This window comes from Hibiscus syriacus, unplaced genomic scaffold (genome assembly GCF_006381635.1).
Source record: "Hibiscus syriacus cultivar Baekdansim isolate YM2019G1 unplaced genomic scaffold, ASM638163v2 tig00110319_pilon, whole genome shotgun sequence".
NCBI classification, from domain to species: Eukaryota; Viridiplantae; Streptophyta; class Magnoliopsida; order Malvales; family Malvaceae; genus Hibiscus; species Hibiscus syriacus.
The window spans coordinates 1,023,230-1,047,209 of record NW_024062678.1 but is presented as its reverse complement, the minus strand read 5'-3'; the positions used below and the strand labels follow the sequence as shown (position 1 = coordinate 1,047,209).

The following is a 23,980-nucleotide window of genomic DNA, read 5'->3' as shown; positions in this document are numbered from 1 at the left end:
GATGGAGTTTGTGGAGCACACGTAAATGGGAATATGATGTCAAGACAAATAATGAGATGCGGATATTTTTGGTCCTCGCTGGAAAGCGGTTGCATCAACTATGCTAGGAGATGTCATAAATGTCAGATTTATGGAGACAAGATAAATGTTCACCCCATCCGCTTCATGTAATGACGTTACCATGGCCTTTCTCTGTGGGGCATGGACGTTATCGGGCAAATCCATCGAAGGCTTCGAATGGTCACCGTTCATTCTCGTAGCAATTGACTATTTCACGAAATGGGTAGAGGTTGCGTTATGCCAGTGTCACTCAATCCACTATTTGCAAGTTTCTGAAGAAAGAAATTATGTCGGTATGGTCTACCTGAAATGATTATCACCGATAACGCACAACTTGAATAACAAGATGAGTGCTGCTTGCGAACAGTTCAACATAAAACATCACAATTCCACTGCAGACCAAAGATGAACGGAGCAGTAGAAGCAGCAAACAAAACATTAAGAAGATAGTGGAAAACGACTGAAACTTACAAAGACTGGCATGAGAAGTTGCTTTTTGCTTTGTTCGCTTATCGAACCTCGGTACGAACTTCGACTGGGGCAACTCCATTTCATAGCCTATGGAATAGAAGCAGTGCTACCATTGAAGTCGAGATTCTGTCTCTCAGGGTCTTGTCAGAAGTTAAACTGGATGATGCAGAATGGGCACAATCCAGATATGATCAGCTTAATCTGATAGAGGAAAAAAGACTGAAAGCCATTCATCATGGTCAAATCTATCAGAAACAAATTATTCGGGCACATGACAAAAAGGTGCGCCCGAGAATATTCTGCGAAGGGGATCTAGTGTTAAAAAGAATTTGGCCAGTCCAGAAGGATTTCCGAGGAAAATGGACGCCAAATTGGGAAGGACCTTAGTCGTGAAAAAGGCTTTCTCGGAGGAGCCTCGTCTGGCTGAAATGGACGGACCTGAACGGCACATCCCATCAACTCGGACGCAGTTAAGAAATACTTCGCTTAGGATGAAAACCCGCAAAGGGCGTCTTGCAACCAAGGATGGGTCCAAGTTGAAAACCCGGAAAGGGCGATTTGGATATTAACAGTGGAAACATCCCGGCACATGAATCTTCTACGAACTCAACAAATTGGAGAAATGTTGCACTCTCCCAAACGTTATCGCATTTCAAGGATCCTTTGGCAAAGGCTGCATTCAAGGTCATCAAACGGCTTTCAGCTCAGAAGTGTCCACATTATCGATATATAAGACATTCATTACACATCACGTGTATTAGTTTTCTAGAATGTTTGCCATGTATTGTTTGTTCTTCTCTCCCTTATGAATAAAGACCATCGTTCCTCTAATTCCTTTGGAGCATCTTGAATTGATTTAAATCTAATGATTTATTATTTTTATGAAAGATATCGCATATATGTACAAAGATTCATTGAAAAGTACAGGTACCCAAAGCCGATCAAGGCTCGTGCACATACTGAGTTAGTTGAGGAGTATCTCTAAATCAAGAAAAAACAGAATGTGCACATCAGATTTAAACATTTGAAGAATTCAATCAGAGATCAGAACCTCAAGCTTTCAAAATCAAGAGTCAACAACGACAGGCCACCGGAGATCAAGATTTCTCTCCAGAGCCCAGAATAACATATGTTGCCTACATTTTAGGTACCTAAGAGCATGACATCCATACCATCGCATACATGCATATCTTTGCAGGTTTTACCCAGAGCCAATTTCAACTTCACAACGAAGGATATTGGACTCCAGACAACGCAAGTTCAACTTCACGATGAAGGGACCGCTGGTTGTCAATAAACATCTCTCAATTCAGAGCCACAACTTCACAACGAAGGATAGGACTCCAGACACGCAAGTTCAACTTCATGACGAAGGGACCGCTGGTTGTCAACAAACATCTCTCAATTTCAGAGCCAATTTCAACTCACAACGAAGGATATTGGACTCCAGACAACGCAAGTTCAACTTCATGACGAGGGACCGCTGGTTGTCAACAAACATTTCTCAATTTTAGAGCCAATTTCAACTTCACACGAAGGATATTGGACTCCAGACAACGCAAGTTCAACTTCACGACGAAGGGACCGCTGGTTGTCAAAAATATTCTCAATTTCAGAGCCAATTTCAACTTCACACGAAGGATATTGGACTCCAGACAACGCAAGTTCACTTCACGACGAAGGGACCGCTGGTTGTCAACAAACATTTCTCAATTTCAGAGCCAATTTCAATTTCACAACGAAGGATATTGGACTCCAGACAACGCAAGTTCAAGTTCAACTTCACGACGAAGGGACCGCTGGTTTTCAACAAACATTTCTCAATTTCAGAGCCAATTTCAACTTCAAAACGAAGGATATTGGACTCCAGACAACGCAAGTTCAACTTCACGACGAAGGGACCGCTGGTTGTCAGTAAAGAATTTCCCAGTTCCAGAACCAGTTTTAACTTCACAGCGGAGGATATTGGACTCGGAACAGTACTTGGATTTCAACTTCACGACGAAGGATATCCAATTCTCAGGTTTAACTTCACGACGAAGGGGCCATAAACAATTCCAACTTCACAAACAGATGGACCCAACTTCACGACGACGGAGTCGTCTGTAACACCACAACACCAAAGTCTTCAAGTCGAGTTTCAGCTTCACAACAAAGTATCTTTGGCTAGAAGACAATCCATGAGCTACTTCCAGTACTCTGAGTTCGATTTCAACTTCACGACGAAGGATTCAGGCTCAGAATTTTCTAGTTTTGACTCGACCTCACGACAATAGAGTCATTCCATATTTCAGTACAATTGACAAACCAGTCCTAATATCGGATTTCAACTCCACAACGGAATAAATTCGATACGACTGAAATTCGTGTCTTTTAGTCTTTGCTCTATTGTCGTTACACGATAATGAGCAAAGAGGGGCAGCTGAAGACACTCAAATTCGTCCTCTAATGTTATATTATATTGAAGACACTCAAATTCGTCCTCTAATGTTATATTATATATATTATAATATATATATATATATATATATATTATATATATATATTTATTTATTAGGGTACAAGTCCAATAAAGGACCAAACAATGGCCAATACAAGCAGTAACCCATTACACGCCCCAGGCCCAAACCGGTTCAAGACCCATTAAAGCTAGGGTTTCCAGAACCCTAGCCAGCTTCTCTCCGGCGCCGTTCTCCCCTTCAACGAGAATCCCATGCCTCACGACTCTCCCTTCGAGTTTCACGGTGCACGTCTCTCACCTCCAACAGCTCCGAAGCGTCCGGCGAACGAAACCCATTCATCACCAACAAACACAAACAGATTGCAGTGTTTATTCGGTTGTAAATACCTAAAAATAGGATTTTATCCTATAAATATATGTAATCAGAACCCATGAAAGGGAGAACGAGAGAGATTTTTCACACGGTGGATATACAAAATAACAAGCAAAAATACGCAGACAAAGCAGTGAACCAAATCGTTTTGTACCAACTTCAAAATGAATAAAAAGGTAAGAATACTTTACCTCGTTCGTTACTATCGATCTCGCATGAGTGTTGTGATTTCCTTCTTTTGCATGTTGTCTCTCTCAGATTTAAACATTGAAAGCCAATGACCGGAGTAGGGGTGTACGAAAATTTCTTTTCTAGATCTATACCCCTACGAGGCTTATTTTAGAAAATGGTGGTGTTTTTCGTGACGAGGGTGGTACGAGCTTTCAGAAAAATCAAAAAATTCGAGGTTTACCGTCGATGAACGGCGGCCGACGAGGCGGCGCGGGGCGGCCAACGGACGGGTTCTGGAAATAGGCAGCCTGTGTTCATCCACTAGGATGAACACGCGAGAGAAAAGGATGAAAAGGGGGAGTCTTTGGTTTCAAATAAGGATGAAATGAATTTTAAAACGTTTGTTGGCTTAAATGAGGGGATCCGCATGTTTCTGTTGTATAAAGGGTAAACTGTGCTTTTTGACCCTCCGATTTCTAAAACTTCCATTTTACCCCCAAATTCGATTTTTAAACCCCATTTCTTTGAATTCGACCTTCAATCAGGGTTTCTTTCAATTTAGTCATGTTACTTTGTTTTTTATTTATTTATTATAATTATTATTATTTTAATATTATTACTTATACATATACGTTTCTATTTTACTTTTATATTATTACTTTTTGTTTGTTTACAAATTATTATATATGTATATATATTTTTTTTATTAATATAACTATTACTATTAGAGAAAATCGCCTCAGTGACCAAAAATGTCTTATAATATACGATTTTAACCAACTTTTTTGGATTTGCCAAAATGACCAACAAAATCGCAACGCGATCCCCAGAATCGCAAATCAGTTTCCAAAATCGCAACGCGATTCTTGAAAATCGCAATCGATAGTACAAATTCGCATTGCGATTTTCCAAAATCGCAACGCGAATATGAAAATCGCAACGCGAACACATAAATCGCAACGTATCCGTAAATCGCAACGTGTATCGTAAATCGCAACGCGTATGGGTAAATCGCAATGCGTATCCGATATCGCAACGCGTATCCGTAAATCGCAACGATAATACATAAAATCGCAACGCGTATCCGTAAATCGCAACGCGATATTTAAAGCGCCATTATAATCGCTACGTATTTATTTCAAATTACAAAACGATATTAAGACAAATCCCGTAATCGCAACTCATAACCTAAAACCTAAATCAACTCAGTCCCATCTCCTCTCTCTCTACGGCGAAGAAATCCGTCCCATCCGAAGATTTCGTCCCCATCTCCGACGAAATCCCTCACAACATTCACGGTCAGAAATCCCTCACAATATTCAGAAATGGAAAATCAACCTCCGAGGGTTAGTTTTTTAATTATTTTTATTTGAAATGTTTGCATTATTGTAGGTTTTTCATATCACTTAGATTTCATTTCGCGTTACGATTCTGTCGTTGCGATTTCATTTCGCGTTGCTATTCTCTCGTTGCGATTTTCAAGTTAATATTTGTCTTTGTCTTTGTTCTGTCTTTTGGTTGAAGTAATGCAATCCATTCAAGTTTCAATTTGCAGAAGAGTCGCAACGAGATAAATGAAAATCGCAACGAGAGAATGACTGTCGTAACGAGAGAAATGAAAATCGCAACGAGAGAATCGCAACGCGAAATGAAAATCGCAACGAGAGAATCGCAACGCGAAACCAAAATCGCATTGCGATTTTCATTTCGCGTTGCGATTCTCTCGTTGCGATTTTCATTTCGCGTTGCGATTCTCTCGTTGCGATTGTCATTTCGCGTTGCGATTCTCTCGTTGCGATTTTCATTTCAACCAAAAGACAAACAGTGTTGCAAATTTTAGTTTCAAGAATAAACTACTTTTTATGTTTATTGTTTTGGTATATCTTCACAGTGTAGTTTTTGGTATATCTAACTTGGTATGTTTATTGTTTTTGTAGAAATTTTTTTCGGCTCAATTGACCTTGAGAATAAAGTCAGCCTGGCCACTACAATTGCTTCGAAGCTTTCACCTGCTCAAAGACAATTGTTTGAGGAAACCTGCTTCGGGCCATGGCTGAGAGTACAGCATCCGGGTGGAGATGCTAATTTGACCCATTTGTGGCTTCAGACCATGACATCAAATCTACCCGACAGTATACAACGTGGTGAGGAAGAGATATGGTTTCATTTCCACCAGCGTATACTTGTTTGGGCGGAAGGAGTTCTGCTTAATCACTGGTCTACGATTCGGACACGATGATGTAGGTCGGTACACTCGTCATATCGCCCGCCATCATGGTTATCCCGGGTTTTCCGGATGAGTCAATGGAGAAGCCGAACCTACATGTCGACGACCTGAAGAAATTGTTTAATAAGAAAGCTGGTTTCACTCGGATGGATGACGTCGATGTTGTCCGAGTACTATAATAACTGGGCGCATGCAAGTAATAAACGAACGAATCTACAAAATAATATACACAAGAAATATAATCATTTAAATGTGAAATGCATGTAACTAACAAAAATGAGTCAACAAAATTATATGATTTAAAAACCGTAGCACCAATGGCGATAAACAGCAACTCAAAGCGTCCATCTCTATCTGTTTTGATATGAGTTACCGACCAGGATTTTTCAGCTTTAAATTGTGACAATAAGCCGGCAGTTGGGCAAACGATGCTTCTGGCGACCCCTCAACAATTCCAAGGCATAACATTTGGCTCTCCAAGCTTGAGAATATGATATACTAATCTTGAACGAGCATTCATGTCAGTCATAATTTCATGTCCCCGATATACCCTGCCATTCAAAAACATTAACTCAGCCAGAAAACCACCCAACACCTTTTTGTTTGCCTGTCTATGGTGAGGAAAAACTTGGGTTCTTGAACATGTATGTTTATCAATAAAAGTCCTAACTTGAAACATTTTGCAAATCTCTTTGCAATCATACGCCACAGTTTTTGTCAATCATACACCTTGTTCGAAATGATCTTTGCTTGATTTGTTAACTTTTAGTTGATAGCCATCTTCCACACATTTCGTATATAAAGCTATCTTCAAGTCTTCCTTTGTATCAAAACAATCATCTTTCTTGATACGAATAACTTTTGTGTAACAATCAACTGCTTTCTTTATCAACTCTTCTTCCGGTATCTGAAGTAATTCTGGCATATTCCAGTTATACGCCGTGGCATTTCTTTTCTTCGGGGACTTTTTCTTCTTCTTTTTCTTCTTCAGGATTATATGAATTACAGAATGGATGTTCAACATGTTCATCACAGTCGTAACTTCCTCCTCATTATCATCAACAATACATTCTTCGGCAACGGCTGTTTCATCATCAAAATTCGGGTATTGACCAATATCAATATCATTACACGCATGGTCTGTTTTTCTTCTGAAACATCATCAAAATCCGTGTATTGACCAATATCAAAGTCCGGATATTGACCAAGACCAAATTTCGAATACTGACTAGTACTCACAATTTTTTCTGTTGGCTCATCATCGTCTATGGTCATACGAAAACCGAATTTGGTGCTGAAAGTTGATTGGGATTTGGATTAGAGAAAGGTTGTGGGTTTTGAGAAAAACTTAGTTGATTACTACCCGCTACTGACCCAACAATACTACTTCTAGGTTCAACAACATACAATGTAACATCATCTTGTGAAACACTAATGTAAGCAATGAATCGTTCAACATCTTCATTGTCGGTTAACAAATAAACTTTACCATTTCTCTGATAAGATAGCCTAAATCCACTTAGGGGCTCTAAATTCAATTATTTGAAACACGTAGCATTAGAGTTTCATAAGTTAACTTTTGTAAAGACAATTTTAGTTGAAGATTCATGGGTAAAGGCATATTGTAAAACACCATGAACATTATCCCATGACCTCCAAAACACAAATCTATCCAAACATGATCAACATTAGATGATTCATGGTTGTAAATTAATTTACTAAACAGACGAGCTGCGAAACTAAAACCTGTTGCCGGATTGGGAAGGATGTCGTGGATATAGGAACGGATGTCGCCGGAGAGAGTGATAGATGGAGATGGAATGAGTTGCGATTTAGGGATTTAGTTTATGATTTCAGGTTATATACCCAAAATTTCAGTGTTGTGATTTACAGATTCTCGTTGCGATTACGGATTATCGTTGCGATTTACAGATTCTCGTTGCGATTTACGGATTATCGTTGCGATTACGGATACGCGTTGCGATATACGGATACGCATTGCGATTTACCCATACGCGTTGCGATTTACGGATACACGTTGCGATTTACGGATACGCGTTGCGATTTATGTGTTCGCGTTGCGATTTTAATATCGCGTTGCGATTTTGGAAAATCGCAATGCGAATTTGTACTATCGCATTGCGATTTCAAGAATCGCGTTGCGATTTTGGAAACTAATTTGCGATTCTGGGGATCGCGTTGCGATTTTTATTTCGCGTTGCGATTTTGTTGGTCATTTTGGCAAATCCAAAAAAAGTTGGTTAAAATCGTATTATAATTTTTTTGGTCGCTGAGGCGATTTTCTCTTACTATTATCTTCATTTTACTAATTTAATATATATATATATATATATATATATTATTATTATATATGTATACTATTTTTTTTTCTTTATTTGATTATTTTTGCTTAATGCTATATTTTAATATATATATATATATATATATACTTTTAATAGTTTATTTATATATCCATTATTATTATGTGTACATTTCAATCATTTTTATTCGATTACCTTTTTCTTTACTTTGTTTTATTCTTTGATGATCATTTTTTATTCATTGTATTTTTCATTGGTTGTATATAGATTATTAATATTCATTTATTATTTATTTTACTGCTTATTAACTTTTTTTTCTATTTTTATCTTATTCTTGTTCCTTTATTTTTATTTTTTCATTTTCGTTCTTTAACGTCTTTTTTTAAGGGAATTTCAATCAATCAAGGGTAAGTAATTCGGATCGATGTTTTACCTTTTAATTTAACTTTCAATTTTCTTAATTAAAGAAAACTGGAAATTACACAGTACCGAAAGGGCAGTTCAAGGGTGCTAACCCTTCCTTGACTGTAACCGACTCCCGAATCCGACACATCTTTGGTAAGAAGCGGATCAGGTAAGAAATAAGGTATCCGATCAACCTATTTTGTTTAAAATAAATGATCGGTGGCGACTCCAATCCACATTTTTCAAGTCGAAACTGAATTCCATGCCCAACCGAAAGACGGTTCCGACACCACCCTGCTAACTTCTTTGGCGTCACCATCATCATTGTCAATGGATCTCCTATTTGAATGATCACTTGACTGGTTTGGCTCCACTGGAGCGATCTCAGACGGAGATTCATGTTTCTTGCCAGCCAATGCACCGGTCTTCGCACTTGACCGATCCTCGGTGACTAAAGAAACGATTCCCTTCTCATAATAGCCCTTCTACCGATTCCGGTGAAACTGTTTCGACCGCAGCAGCATCAAAAGAAACTCTCCTTACTTTTGTAAGATCCGGCATCTTCATAGTTTCAGTAAGTTCCTTTGGAGCTGACACATTTTTCTTGCCATATGTACCACCTAGTTTAGCGCTTAGCATTGATGTGTTTGAAGGGACCATTGAAGTAGAAAACCTGCGTATGATGCCATTTCTGTCCGAAGGGCTTTTATTGGACTTGTTTGGTGATAAAACAACACTAGGATCGTCGCTCCAGAGGCGCAATCACCCGTGCCGGAATTACTATTTCAAGAGCTATCAATGGTGCTACTATCTGTCTCTTCAGTATTGGTTGAAGAGGTGTATGACGAAGTGCTGTTCGTATCGAGGAATCGTGTAATTATCTTGCTCGATTTAGGGTCTGAAGCTTTCTGAACTTTCTCTTGCAAGTTCTTTCTTGATGATGTTTGATTTCAGCCCTCAAGCAAGCATTGAGCCAGCGTTGGTACACTAGCTCCTCAACCATGGCGAATCTGCTCTTCTGCAGTCTTTCGACTTCGTTCAAGAGGTCCCCATTGACATGTCTCAGTTCGCTAATCTTGGCAATAGTCTTAATCTGCAACAGCACCAGTTAAGAGGAAAACTTTTCAGATTCAAGCAATGATGTATTCTGCTATTTTGTGCCTTGAGGTGCATCACACTTTCGAGTATGAACTTCGTGGACCGAACAGGAACATGAACATGAACACGAACGCGAGTAATTTGTGCAATAGCTAATAGTAAAACTAGCAGTTAGCAAGAAAAGAAATCCAGACTTAAATTTACCTCTTTCATGTCAGAAAGTGCAGATACTTTGGCATGAGCAGCATATAACTTAAATGAAATTTCTCTCTTCTCTAACTCAAGTTCTTTGTTTATTCTTCTCATCTTAAGGACCTGTAATTCGATATCTTTAATAGCTTCAAGCCGTTTTTCGACCGAAGCATCTTGAACAGAGGTTTCATTGGCAGCAAATCCAGATAATTGCTCTTGAAGAACAAATATTTGCCTCTTCATCTGGCTAGCATTGCCATTCTTCATCTGCATTTCCACTATCATCTTCTTTTCCATATCTAGTTGCTTCACTTCCAAGCTACCTGCATTATATTCTTTCAGATCCTTTATCTCATCCCTAAGTGCAAATATTGCAAATTCGAGTTTTTCGATTTCTGCAGTTTTGTCATCTAAATTCCTCTGCAGGCAAGCAATGTAATATAGCTTTTCTTTCAGACTATACAACTCAAGCAGTCTCCTTTCGAGGGTCGATTTCTCCATCTCCAACTCCATTACAAGATTCTGCGAATGCTCGGACTTTTCACCGATTATTTTCTTAATCAACTTTGGGTTTAATTCCATTTCTATGTTCTTGCTGTTGAACATTTCAGTTCCCTCATCTTGCACCTCATCTTCCTGCAGGAGCTTGCTTTTTTCATTTTCTAAATGCATGCCAATAAATTAGCTTTAGACTGACCATCCATGCATGATCTATATGTATGTATGTATTTATGTATGTATGAACTGACCTGAAGGTGACCGGAGAAACGGCACCGGCTGCAAGTGAAGCAAAACCAGGATGCTGACCCGGAATATCATTCAGATTCTTCACAGTTCATAGCACCATTTTGAATGAGTTAAAGTTGATGAGAAAGTGAAGATATTTAGGTCATAGATATGTGATAAATCCCATCACCAAGAAGTGGCTCAACTTTGTCCATTGTACGACCTTTTTGAACAACATGAAACTATGGTGTGAATCAAAAACGACATTCTTCGTAACATTTTAAATTACAACCTAAAATATTATATATTTTTATCACATTTTTACCTATTCTTATTTCCATTATTATTTAACCTTAAATTAAACGGGTTTTTCTTAGACATTCGCTAAAACTATCAATGACTCAACTACAAAAACAACCCAACGGCTGACCTAACTTGACCCGCCCTGAAAATTATACATTAACCCTAAAATATATACTCTTCACCTGACCCGAATTCAACCCATCTTTTTGAGATAAAAGTTTAAACCTGAATCTGACCAACACAAATAATATATTTATAAAAAATATCCTGAAAAATTTGACCCGATCCAACTAAACCCGATAATTTTATAAAAATCCAATCCAATAGAATCGAATTGGGCCAGAATCGATTGAGTTCGGATCCCGTCTCCATTCTTAATCACATACGCCATAACTTGCACTTTACACCCTTGAATCCAAAGGTGAAGCTTTCCTATTTTGGGCCTACTAATTGACCTATCTTCATTATTTTGTGCTCTCAGCCTGGCCCTGAACTTATACAATGCTAGGCGAGAAGAAAGCCAATGGTTAGATATTAGCAGAGCCCAGTCTTGTAGGAGCGGCAAAAGTTCAGCAACATTCTTTTCCTCCTTTGTTTCGTTTATTTTTTTTTTGTACAGCGAAGATTTTATTTCTTCGATAAAGTAAAGATGGCCGACGATGCAGAGAAGAGGTTCATTCGATCATGGACAAGCTCTTTCAAACCCTTCCTCCTCCAGGTTTCCTTTTAACTATTGATTTGTTTCCTCTAGTCGATGAAACTTGAAATTTCTGTCAACTGCTATTTGTTTATTAATATGTTTGTATTAACTGGTAGTCCACCGCCACCGCCCCGGGAACAGGCTTGGGAAGACAAGGACAACTATTACGAGCAAAGAAAGCCGAATCCATCGTATGATTTAGCAGCGGAAGAGAAGCAGCATTGCTTAGTTGCGAGTGAATCTCCAAATTGCAGACCATGGGATAGAGGAGATTTTCTCAGGAGGTTATCAACTTTCAAATCCATGACCTGGTTTGCCAAGCCCAAGGTTTCTATTTTATGTTCTCCATATCTGATTCCGCTCTTTCGTAAGTTATATATATAAAGAGCTGATAATTTTTCCATTCTTTTAGGTGGCAAGTGCTTTGTTAATTGTGCCACGATAGGTTGGGTCATGTGGATATGGACATTCTAGCCTGTGAATCATGCGGAGCACGTCTCCTTTTTCTACTCCACCTTCTTGGACACGGCAGCAGGCATGTTTTGTATCTAATATTGCTTAACTTTGAACAAATAGTATGGAAATTCTGGTATTTACAAAGCTAAATTAGATATCATCTTTCTTACACTTCAGTTGAGAAGGCAGCCTCAGTATTTAGCTTAAAGCTGGATAGTGGACACAAATTGTTTGCCTTGGATTGACAATGTCTGTGATGAAGACTGGCCGAATTTCCTCCCACTGTGCCTGCTGATTTAGTTGATAAATTCCGGGCGAGATCCAACCCACTCTTTCAACTTATAACTCTTCAGAAGGCAGCCTCAGTATTTAGATTAAAGCTGGATAGTGGACACAAATGTTTTGCCCTTGGATTGACAATGTCTGTGATGAAAGACTGGCCGAATTTCCTCCCACTGTGCCTGCTGATTTAGTTGATAAATTCCGGCGAGATCCAACCCACTCTTTCAACTTATAACTCTTCCAGTAATTTCATATTCGGCCATTGAATTTATGAGAAGCCCTCAGCTCGAAGAATTTCTAAGAACCCCTAACGGTGGATTTTCTGAAAGAGAATGTGAGTTTTCTCGACTAGAAAGTGTAGAAGATGGATCTGATGTGGATTCTGCTAACTTGTATTATCAGGTATGAAATTTGTTTCTCATTGTGGTTTGCATTACAAGTACATTAGGGCTGGTACATGTACACTTAAACAGCATGTTGCTTTCTGAAACTTTCTTGTACTGCGTTTTCATACCATCCACGTGCTTCGGTAAAAAGAGTGATAATAATCCAATGGTTTCGCCAATTTATGATTGTACAATATAACATGTCCTGCATTGGAGATTTTTATCATTTATGCATTCCTGAATTTCTGTTGCTGTTGAAGACTGATTAATTTGAAAATTTTGCAGGCTCAAAAGCTTATAAGTCTCTGTGGCTGGGAACCACGTTTACTACCTTATGTAGTTGATTGCAAGGATGGACAGAATCAGTTTGCCAAAGATGCTGAAATTTTAAGTTTACCTCAGGGAGCTGATTATGGACTAAACTTGTGTCTCAACTTTCATGCAGCTGATGAAAATGAAAATTTGGAGGCAAATAAAGACTGAGAATTCTTTTAGATTGCAGTATGATCCCAAACTGTTGTTTTAGATTGCAGACTTTGTGGCGCAAGTGTTTGGATTATGGGCTTTCTCACTGTTCAACAGCCTGTAGAGTTCTTCAGATTATTTGGGTGTGAAGAAGTCAATCCTGGAGCCCATGATTCTGGTCACGAAAACAATGTTTGTGATGGTGGTGTTCCTTCGAACAGTAGGTCATCATCTATGGAGCAATCTTCAAATTTAAAATTTACTATAGCAGGAGGTCCACCACCAACACGACAAAACTTTAAAGCAATAATACATTTACCTGTTATTGGCCGGAGTTTAAGTGCTAGGTTTTTGTATAATCCAGAGTTTAGAGATCAGATATATAGTAATCAAGAAAATACTCCAGTAGAATCCAAGTTTCAGGAAGAAATAGATTGTTTTAATAATAGTGTTAGTGAGCCAGGTGTCCCATTGGCAGAGTTGAGAACTTCAAATGGCAAACAAGGAGGACCAGTTAATTGTAATTCTAAAAGCAATGATCAGTCTCCTTGTTCAAACCATGATGTTTGTGCAAGAGATCACAATTCTAGAAATGTCACTCCATTAGAAGGATCCAACGTCACTGCAAAAGAAATTTCTCCTTATGCTGGTACAGATGATTCTAATATGAGGGTTCAAATAGAGAGTTCTCAGAATGTAGTCCAAGATTCTTGGCAAAGTAATAACTATCTTGAAAAGGTAGACAATGATGGCTCTTCTGTTATGACACAAGGTGCTAATGCTTCCCTAGAAATGAAGGAAATAATGATTCATCGGTTATGATTACATCTGAAAAGTGCCATCCAGAACAAACTGCAGAAGCAGAGAAAGTCTGTGATAAAGAAATTTGTTTACCTAATCAAGACTCTACATGTATTGCCTCTTGCTTGGAAGTTGATTTAAATGTTGATGGCACATACAAGATGACCTCAAGAGAAGACAAAACTTGTGCCAATAGTGAGGAAGGGGTGATCGATGAAGTCCAGACTGCACAAAACAATAAGGGCTTATCCTATCCCAAAGGTAAGCATTAATGCATTATTATTCCTATCTACAAGCTTAATTCTCGGTAGTATTGGAAAAGTTTTAATAAAATGAAAGTTCTACTGTCAATATGCCTTTTTTCCCTATATTTTCTATGTTGTTAATTAGTTCCCTTTTTTTTGGGGCATTGCTGCTATGCTTTTAACCGATATTGTTTTATGATTATGAAAGTTAAACTACAAACTTTTTCCGATTGGAGGAAGATGCTACTTCTTTTTATGTTACAGAAGTTAAATTAGGATATGGATTTCCTTTTTTTGCCTTACGATATCTTGTGTGAATATTCTATTTTCTATAATGTGATTGTGCGATTGTTTCCATACACATAAGAATGCTCAACTTTTCTAGTACACTAAAGCCCAAAGTAAGCAACAATGTTTTTACATGGAAGGAATAACTATGTTGATGTTGGTGGTTGAGACTATCTTCTGGAGTTGCTTTCAATTTATGGTGATGGGGTTTAATATAATTTCTATTTATCTTATTTTCATCTTGGAATTTGCAACAGAACGGTTTAAAGTTCTTAATGGACTGATAAAGGTCATTGATCCAAGGATAATTAGGCAATAATGAACTCTGATTACACTCAAAACACTTCATAGCCACTGGGATGGCACGTTTACATTCGTTGACACAAGTTAGAATTCAATATTTTTTTATTTTATTTTTATTTTTATTTTTTATTTTTTTGCTTCTTAATAATGCCCCAAATATGTCTGTTGTACTTTAAACCTTTTGTTGGAGCAGCTAGGAGCTTTGTGATTTTTCTCAGTGCTACTGCTACCTGGAAAGGCTGATCAAGTAGATGCGTGGTCTTTTATTTCCCTTTTCTTAATTCCTCATTAGAACTTTGTCGTCTATCTGATTGGTAATAAAAATATTTCTTTCTTGATATGTAAGTTATATCTGGCTTATGGGTTTGTGGTATTTGCATATGTTATATTCCTGTCTGCCTGATTTCATGAATTTTGTAAGTTAACTACAAGGGGTGATCAACTAATGTTCCCCCATTTTCCAGGAAAGGATCAAAAGCAACTGCGCATGGATAAAATATCAGAGTTTGATCCAATCAGGCAGCACAGGCATTATTGTCCATGGATTGCATCAATGAGTGGTGGGGCACCCGGATGGCAACAAACATTATCTGCTTTGCTATGTGGGAAAGATTGTCCTCGTTCTTCACCGGCATGTTCTCCTCCTTCATCTGCCTCCATGATTAAGGTAATTCGAAATGTTACTTATTCAAGTAATGGAGCTGAAATGGAAGTATTTATGAATGTGAATATGGTATGGCATGTCCTCAGTTTTACTCAATTTTCGAATCTGTTGATAACAGTTAGGTTTCGACATCCATAAAGCAATTCGTTATGGAACTGTTTCTTATCCATGATAATTAAAAGAAAATTTGTGGGCTCTTATCCATGATAATAATCTTCCTAGATTTTATTCTGCTGGTTATAGATCCCGTTGCCTCGGTTAGAAAGCTTTTCTTATCTCCTGTGACCAAAAGGGTGAAGATCAGCCGAGAATGAGGCTAAACCTGCCGGCTTTATTGCGGTGTAAAGAGATGGAAGACTGAACTTTTGCATTCTGTATCCAAATATGGAAATTTTGTACCATTTGAAACATAGATATAGATTGGTTTTGTATCCATTTTCAGGCTTTGTGAAATGGTAGTCCAGTTTACAGCCAAATGATTGGTGAAAGCAAAGATGAAATTTGGCATCCCTTGTCTAACATCTCTTTTCTGTGTTCTAATTCAAGAGACTCTTATAAGCCCTATTTGATTTAGAGAACGTTAAATAAAACAAGTGAAATCTGAAACTTTTTTATAGATTGGATATCGATAAATACTCCAAAATTTAAAAAATATATTTATTTTAGATTATTAGGAGTAAAAATAGACTTGAAATTAATGATAAGAAATGAGAATATGTTAACTGAAAAAAAAAGATAATATAAATCATCTAATTGTACTCATGTAATGATTTAAAATTAGTATAAACTTAATTTATTATGATATTATGCCCGTTAATTTTTGAATAAAATAATCATAATTATTTTTAAAATATAAACTAAAAATAGTTTATTATAATGAGCTCACATAAATTATAAAGAAAAATTATGGGTAAAATATACAAATAGTCTCCTGACTATAAGACACTACTTTGTCGAGTCAATTAACTATTAAAATTTATAAAATGATCTTTCGATTATAAAGTGTCATTTTATTCAGTCTTTCAATTATTAAAAGTTATAAAATGATCATCTGACTATTAATATTTTTCAAATCCAACCTTTTCTATTAAAAAATGACGATTGTCTAATCCGAATGTTAACATGTTGATTGGGATATGATAAAATCAATGTCTATCGACACTGTCGTTGCTTTTAATCACTGGTTCAAGGACATAATGTTTCAAGCACTAGAAATGATCTTTCGATTATAGTGTCATTTATTCAGTCTTCAATTATTAAAAGTTATAAAATGATCATCGACTATTAATATTTTTCAAATCCAACCTTTTCTATTAAAAAATGACGATTGTCTAATCCGAATGTTACATGTTGATTGGGATATGATAAAATCATGTCTATCGACACTGTCGTTGCTTTTAATCACTGGTTCAAGGACATAATGTTTCAAGCACTAGATCGATAGCATGATGTAAATAGACTCGATCACAAAATACTACTTAAACAATTATATGATCAGATTTATCATATCTAATAAGTAGATTAACATCTAGCTCAGACGGACGCCAAAACTTTTACAAAGAAGAATGAGTTTAGAACATACATATAGTCAGTGATTCAATAAAACAGAGAAAACAATTTTTATAGTTGAAAGGGCTTAATAAAGCAATACTTATAGTTAGATGATTATTTATAACTTCTAATAATCAGAAACTTAACAAAATATCAACTTATATATCGGACACCGTTTGTGTACTTTATAAAAAAACTATACAGTTAGGGTTTAAGTTTTGGTTTTAAACCCACCTCACGTTTTCAACACCAAAATGGCGAATTCAATGACAAATTTATCAAGAAGGGTTTGTCTATCTCTTCTCTCTAACCCAAAACTCCTAAACTTCCCCTTAGCACCGCCACCCTTTCCCCCTCTGCTGAAACTTCCGACTCCGACTCTGATCCATTTCCCAACTCATCTCGCCCTAGAATCTGCCAAGGACTCCCCCCAGAGTCGTTTATACGACCGCCCGATGTGAGAATGGCCTTGATATGGGCATTTACAAGGTTCATTCATTTCACTCCAATGATTTTGCTCTTGTCTTATTCTTCTTCTTTTAAAGGATATTCTTCAAATTTCATTATTTCTGTTTGTAGAATTCTAAGCATTCGCTAACTTAGAAGTTAAAAGTAAAAATAGAAGTGAAAATTCCGTATTAGATTACTTTTGGGATGGACTTTTAACTTTAGAAATCTTTAGTATTGGAACTCTATTTGAAATTTAACTGGAAATGGTTCTTGGGCTTTTGATGGTTTTCTGTTTGTAGGCAATTTGGTTGGACAGGTAGGCCAAACCCCAGTGCAGAAAAACTGAAAAATGGATGGCGATTACAATGTTTTCTGTGGGGACAGGTGGGATTCGAAACAACAGGAGGCCTCATGAGAATGAGGAACCGGAAGAGTATGCTAATCGATGTGCTATTCAGTGGCATCGAGTTTGTGTTTACCAAGAGGGATTGGGAGGCCTTGTCATGAAGCATGCTCTTCCTGGGTAAGGTTTTATTCGAAGCATATTTCGTCCACCTGATATGCAGAAATGCTGCTTCCGATATTCAGATTATGTCCATTTTCCTATTCTTTAATTTTGTTCCTTGTTGCCATTTCTAGTATTGACCGTTGTTTTTTTTTTCGTAAAAAGGTACCAAAAGGGTTAATTAATGTTATTTCCTTTGTTTTGGAAGCACAACATGTAAAGAGTAAGGGTGAATGCCCTACATTAGTAAATCCTTAAAGTTATGAGCCATCTTTAATGGATGCCTTTTTTTGTGATGCATGATCTATCTCAATGCAACCTCTATTCCACAGAATATCTTTCTTTTCCAGCACAGCTCTAAGATTTATAAAATAACTAAAAATGCTACATGCTGTATATTTAAAGGACCCCCGACCGCAGACTTGCTCATTAGAAAGGTTAGCCATAAAAGTGTATTGGAAGATGGTTCAATTGATGATCTATTTATATACTTTGAAGGACTGAATGAACTACTGATTAACCTATGAATCTAGATAGCTTTTGGCTGTTTTGTTTATTCCATGATAATGGGTGGGGAACTATAGTTGATCATTTCTATGAATAGCAGCTTTTCAGATAGAATTGTTTGCAGTATATAAACTTAGGATGATTAGTTCTGTTATGCATGAAATTCAAAATGAGTGTCTAATCAGTCTCTTGGAATGGTTGGAGTGGGATATTTAATGCTATGTAATCTTGCTTTGAGCATGGCCCGATGCCTTTTAACTGCAATTTCTTATCATAATTATATCAGCTGTTGATTTTCTTCATTCTTGATCTTGGTTTAACAATCTTCTCTTTTTTTCTCCTGGGGTGATGCAGTACAATTGTATATTTGGAGGGAAATCTGGAGACACATCTTTGCTGATTCCATCACTGGTCTGGTTCGACTCTTGAGAGAGGTTTCCATTCGTCGAAATGGTAAGCATATTTCTTTTCTTCTGTTCTATAGTAACTACACGCTTTAGTATTTTACTAGCTCTACTGAACTGAAAAAATGAAAGCACTGTCATGTCCTGCCAATATTTTTTTCTACATATTTTAGTGCTATGTATTTTGACATGAGTGATAAGGATGTAATTTTGATTAATATTTCATGCCACGTTTTGTTTTGTTCCTTATGTGACAATTGACAAAACAAAAAATTCAATTGTGTCTATATGGTCAAATGGGTGAGTGGTTTTATCTATGCTTGAACTCGCCAAAATGGGAGCCACACTTGTGTTGATATGACAAGGATAAGGATAGAAAAAGAAGAAGAGAGATTAGATTGTTGTATTATATACTATATGAAAATATTAATTTATCATCACACATTTAATAACTATAGGTCGAATGACACCCTTCGGGTTATGCTTTCGTAATCACCAATTTTACAGGCGGGAAAGGGAGATTCAATTAGGTTTCGGCATGATAGTTGGTTAAGCAACATCCCTTTGAAGACCAATTTTCCAGGATGTTTGCTTTGTTGGTTAAAAAGGATGGGTTCATTGCAGAATTTAGAAATGTTAGCAATGGGAGGTGGATTTGGGACATTCATTTGAGGAGAAATTTGATGAATAGTGAAACTGATCAATGGATTGAACTGATGTTGTTGTTGGATACATTTCAGCCTGGATTAGAGACTGAAGATTGTTTCACTTGGAAAGGTAAGGGAGGGCGTGTTTTTCGGTAAGTCATGAAGTAGCTTAATTTCCAGCCTGTCAAAGATTGTTTGGAGTGGGTTATTACCTCCTAAAGTTGAGGTTTTCTTTGGCAGGTGATACATCAGAAGCTGGCTGTTAAGACTGCTTTATTGGTAGGGGTGTCCAAGGAATTGAAGATTCTCTATGCACGTTTTGTGGTTTGGAGCCGGAGTCGGTGAATCATTTGCTCTTTGTGTCAAACTGTGGGAAATTGCGCATCCTTCGAATGTGGAATTTAATTTCTGTATTACCAAATGATCCTAAAGGTTTTCTGCTCTCATGGTTTGAGTTAAATCCAAGTTCGGATATTTGGAAATTTGTTCCGGGTGCTGTTTTGTGGACTGTTTGGAATTACAGGAATCATATAGTGTTTGAGAATGGCATACTGGATAAGGCATAATTTTTCTTTTGGTTAAATACAGGGTGGCTTCTTGGTTCTTGGCTAAAATCAATGATCTACATATCCAAGTAGACTGCCTTGTGACTTAACCTTGGCAGATTTGAACCGTTCACCTCTAAATTGGGAATGAATAAGCCAAAATGGTGTTCACCCCCTACGGGTTTCTTTAAAATGAATGTGGATGGGGCAGTTAATTTTGATTGGAGGTGTAGTGGTATTGGTGTTGTACTCAGGGATGCTGAAAATAATAGGTTGAGTTCTTTGTCAAGAGCAACCGGTCCAGGCCCCCGATCCTTGCAGAGATTTTAGCGATCCAAAAAGGCTTAAACTTGTTTTTTAATTCGGTGTGGAGGGATAAGGGGAGTTTGATTTTAGAGAGTGATTCATCTACTGCTTTAAAGTGGATAAACAACCCGCAAACTTGTCCGGTTCGCTATGTTGATTTGGTTAGAGTTATTCAGAAGACTGTGTTGCAATTCAATGTTATAACTACCCTTGTTAAGAGATGTACTAATGATGAAGCTGATGGTATAGCAAAATCGGGTATAGGATAGTGTGAGGAGAGGTGTCTTGGTTCGGTTATTTAGGGGTCCTGTTTTCGGTGTTTGTATGGGGAAATATGTACTTTATCTATTCTGTTTCTGGATGTAATCCTTATTTCTGGTAATAAAATTTTGGCACTCTTTTCCTCCTTCCTATTACTATTAAGTTTTTCGGAGCTTGATTGTTATGAAGGGTTTTTTAATGAGGCCACGTTCTTATAAAAAAATATTATATTTAAGAACACATATAAAACAAGTACCTCCACCTGCGACAACCTCTTGAACCTTTTTGTGCTGTAACCTTGAGTCTAAGTTTAACCAATTGATGAGTCGACATCTAGACACATACCCATACCCATACCCGAGTCCAAGCAACATAGGATTTTATGATGGCTTAAACTAAAAAAAAAGTACCTAAAGTGTACTTTTTGCTTTAAGTACCTAAAGTCCTAAATTAATTTTTGGTCAAAATAAGTCCTTAAACTATTATATATAACCACTTTAAGTACCTTTACTATGTTTTGATCAAAATAAGCTCCTAAACAATGTCTCTTTTTTGCTTTAAGCCCCTAAAATATTTTTTTGGTCAAAACAAGTACCTAATTTTGTATGATGTGTCAATATCTTATTGGTCGAAAAATAATTTTCTAATTGAAAAAATAATAGGACTTAAAATGATTAAATATAATAGTTTATGTATTTAGTTTAACCAAAAAATAGTTTAGGTACATAAAACAAAAAGAGAGCATAGTTTAGGTACTTATTTTTACTTTAAGCCTTTAATGATTAATAGTCATTTTTTGGTTTAGTGTGTCTTGATATTATATATTTTTGGATTTTATGCTTTTGACTTTGCCACATGCCATCACCTATTTTGATAACATGTCATGTTAGCAAAAATTTTAAGGGCATTAGGGTCAAGTACCCCATTGATAACCGGAATTAAACATCAGGTGCCAAATTAGACATTTTGAAAGTAGAGGTGCCACATTAGAACAAACCGATTCGTGCCATTAACCCATATAAGATTGAAAAAGGTCATAGTAGTGCTTAGAATGACAATTTGTTTTCTTGCTTGAAATTTTCAGTTTTTTTATGAATGGTGTGTCCATGCATGGATGGATCTGATTATCTTGTGGCTTACTGGTAGCTTTTTTCTCCCTGGTCTTGGGTTTTGCTTCATGGTTGTCTTTTTTGTGGTTGGGGTGAAGGCAAGTTAACAAAAAACGTTGTTGTTTTGTACCAAAATGAGCTTGTACATGACTTTTCACGTTTGCTATGAAAATTTCAGGTCGGATCGTGTTTTTGGGAAATGTTGATAACGCCCAGGGACGAACTTCTGGAGAAATGAAAGGTGCTGGTTTTTACCAGAAAGAATTAGTGCTAGTTGAAGAAATGAAATTTTGATTGAGATGGAAGATAAAAATGTTAAAAGGTAGTTGATTTAGGGATGAAGTTTGTGGATTTCAATTGACTGGTAAAGTTGTTAAAAAATTGAACGTAGTTATTTGGAGAAGCTTAGTATACTATCATATGCTTGTCTTCTTACTCGATGCATAGAATTATTGTATATGGTCAAGATTTTATTGAATTAGATTTTTTCCTTAATCCGGGATGAATATATTGCAGTATCCGTTCAAAATCTCTCAATCATTTGACATTACATGCTCATACATCTATGCATACGCGGCGTTTGAACATGAGACTTTAAAGAATAATAACAATTCTTTAACTACTGAGATCGTTTGGTTCGTGCGATTTATTGAATTAATTTGTAAAAAGTTTTAAACATGTAACAAATAATATAACTAAAAATTTAAAACATCATTATTGACAGATTAAATTTACAAATGATATTATTTAGGTTCACCATAGGATTGTTTTCTAGAATTCATGCGTACCGTACTCTAACGTGAATAAACATATATATGATGAGATATGAAAATGAGTAAATATAAGGATTTGGGTATTTATGTTATTAATTAAACGATTCATCAGAAAATAATACATGATATAAGTTCACAGTAATTATTTTTTCGTTTATCGAAGCTTCTAGAAGAATTCTTTTACGAGTTAAAATTTCTAGAGTTTCGTATTTCTTATCAATCGTAATCTTTTGATAGACCTTTGGCAGACTCGAGAGATATGTTATGATCAAATTTATTGTTAGACGATCGTGTTCGTTTACTCTATCAATCTACGAATAGTCATTATAACTATAGTTTTGACACTAACAATAAGAATCAATATATATATCCCCATACATTTCAATAAATAAAATATAAGTATAAATCCTTATGCGAGGTAAAGAGGATCAAACCTTCTCGATTATTCATCCCCTTATCAACTATTCGTTTTTCCATTACTATTCGTCTTCGGCTTAATATTGTCCACTATCTCCACAAAAAAGAATCAGTTGCGACTCTTCGTCCAAACTAAAAGGAGTGAATCGCTTATGATCATTATAACCCCCGCATTTTACCATTAAACAATTGGCGTGGTGAGCGTGAACACCTCCCAACGTAAAAGAATTAATCAAAATGAACTCTCAACAGAAAAATAACCAATGTCATCCTTATATTCTTCCTAAAGTCCCCTTGGTGTCTTGTTTTCCTGGTCAATAGTTGCATATGAAGCTACAGAACTTACGTGCCCAGCTCTAAGCTTTCCAAAACGGTCCAATTGCAGTTGCAGCAACATGACCATCAGCAACAAGAATTGAGCTAGAAAACTTTTCAAGAGTTATGAACCTCTCTACCCCAAAGAATCATACGAGAAGGAGAAAAAGAAGAAGACGGGGGAAAGACAACATGGGCATTATGACACGCTCTTCTCATTTAGACGACCCTTCTTACAAACGCTTAGAATATTTGGACAATACCTTTCAGAGTCTTTCCTCTACGAAACATGTTCTTTTGGCTTACCTAACTTAGACGCTGCACGCATTTAAGTGTTTCGTGTTTCGTCCAACCAACATAAGCACCATTTCTTCTTCTTCAAAATTTATGTTTTTGATAAGTTATTGTTTTAGGTTTATCTGAATATAAACATATAATATAAAGTATATTAAATTATGTTAATATTCATTAAATTTTCAAAAGTTAATATTCATTAAAATTTTTGAACGGTTATAAAATTATAACAATGATATTATTATAATAATAAAGTTAAATAATTTTAAGGACCATTTTATAATTTGATGGAATTTAATAATTTTTTTGTAATAATATGATAAAATTAATAATCATTTTATAACGTCGTAGTAATTATTTCATAATATGTCGACAAATTAACAATTATTTTATGACTTTAAAAAGTTCAATTGTTAAAATAATCATTTGAATTATAGTTTAGTGACCACGAATGTACTTTACCCAATATAATATCAAATCAACATTTAAAATCAGTTT

General features: G+C 36.4%; 4 protein-coding genes and 1 pseudogene across 4 annotated transcripts; 4 read left to right on the top strand and 1 right to left on the bottom strand.

Moving 5' to 3' along the window:
* Positions 1–8,731: 8,731 nt before the first annotated feature.
* LOC120117177 (protein CHUP1, chloroplastic-like) lies at positions 8,732–10,598 on the bottom strand. The gene is made up of 5 exons (XM_039137483.1): positions 10,529–10,598; positions 9,792–10,441; positions 9,404–9,582; positions 9,033–9,162; positions 8,732–8,974 (listed from the first exon to the last, which is right to left on the bottom strand). Exons 1-5 carry the CDS (start codon positions 10,596–10,598, stop codon positions 8,732–8,734), a joined length of 1,272 nt encoding a protein of 423 aa, XP_038993414.1.
* A 776-nt stretch (positions 10,599–11,374) lies between these two features.
* LOC120117176 lies at positions 11,375–11,953 on the top strand. Its single transcript, XM_039137482.1, has 3 exons — positions 11,375–11,526; positions 11,625–11,835; positions 11,921–11,953. The coding sequence occupies exons 1-3, from the start codon at positions 11,468–11,470 to the stop codon at positions 11,951–11,953; spliced, it is 303 nt and encodes a 100-aa protein (XP_038993413.1). The 5' UTR covers positions 11,375–11,467.
* Positions 11,954–12,203: 250 nt separating this feature from the next.
* LOC120117302 lies at positions 12,204–13,146 on the top strand. Its single transcript, XM_039137592.1, has 3 exons — positions 12,204–12,309; positions 12,482–12,648; positions 12,918–13,146. The coding sequence occupies exons 2-3, from the start codon at positions 12,517–12,519 to the stop codon at positions 13,113–13,115; spliced, it is 330 nt and encodes a 109-aa protein (XP_038993523.1). The 5' UTR covers positions 12,204–12,309; positions 12,482–12,516; the 3' UTR covers positions 13,116–13,146.
* A 721-nt stretch (positions 13,147–13,867) lies between these two features.
* Positions 13,868–15,874, top strand: LOC120117301. Its single transcript, XM_039137591.1, has 3 exons — positions 13,868–14,159; positions 15,199–15,401; positions 15,635–15,874. The coding sequence occupies exons 1-3, from the start codon at positions 13,916–13,918 to the stop codon at positions 15,710–15,712; spliced, it is 525 nt and encodes a 174-aa protein (XP_038993522.1). The 5' UTR covers positions 13,868–13,915; the 3' UTR covers positions 15,713–15,874.
* Positions 15,875–17,175: 1,301 nt separating this feature from the next.
* Positions 17,176–22,178, top strand: LOC120117175 (annotated as a pseudogene).
* Positions 22,179–23,980: the final 1,802 nt, after the last annotated feature.

Coding starts and splice junctions, on each gene's coding strand:
- LOC120117177 (XM_039137483.1), bottom strand. CDS start 10,598: ATGATATTCCGGGTCAGCATCCTGGTTTTGCTTCACTTGCAGCCGGTG. Junction 10,442..10,528: donor GTTTCTCCGGTCACCTTCAG/GTCAGTTCATAC, acceptor GCATGCATTTAG/AAAATGAAAAAAGCAAGCTC. Junction 9,583..9,791: donor CACTTTCTGACATGAAAGAG/GTAAATTTAAGT, acceptor GTGCTGTTGCAG/ATTAAGACTATTGCCAAGAT.
- LOC120117176 (XM_039137482.1), top strand. CDS start 11,468: ATGCAGAGAAGAGGTTCATTCGATCATGGACAAGCTCTTTCAAACCCT. Junction 11,527..11,624: donor TCAAACCCTTCCTCCTCCAG/GTTTCCTTTTAA, acceptor ATTAACTGGTAG/TCCACCGCCACCGCCCCGGG. Junction 11,836..11,920: donor CCTGGTTTGCCAAGCCCAAG/GTTTCTATTTTA, acceptor CCATTCTTTTAG/GTGGCAAGTGCTTTGTTAAT.
- LOC120117302 (XM_039137592.1), top strand. CDS start 12,517: ATGAGAAGCCCTCAGCTCGAAGAATTTCTAAGAACCCCTAACGGTGGA. Junction 12,649..12,917: donor CTGCTAACTTGTATTATCAG/GTATGAAATTTG, acceptor AAAATTTTGCAG/GCTCAAAAGCTTATAAGTCT.
- LOC120117301 (XM_039137591.1), top strand. CDS start 13,916: ATGATTACATCTGAAAAGTGCCATCCAGAACAAACTGCAGAAGCAGAG. Junction 14,160..15,198: donor GGGCTTATCCTATCCCAAAG/GTAAGCATTAAT, acceptor CCCATTTTCCAG/GAAAGGATCAAAAGCAACTG. Junction 15,402..15,634: donor CATCTGCCTCCATGATTAAG/GTAATTCGAAAT, acceptor TTTATTCTGCTG/GTTATAGATCCCGTTGCCTC.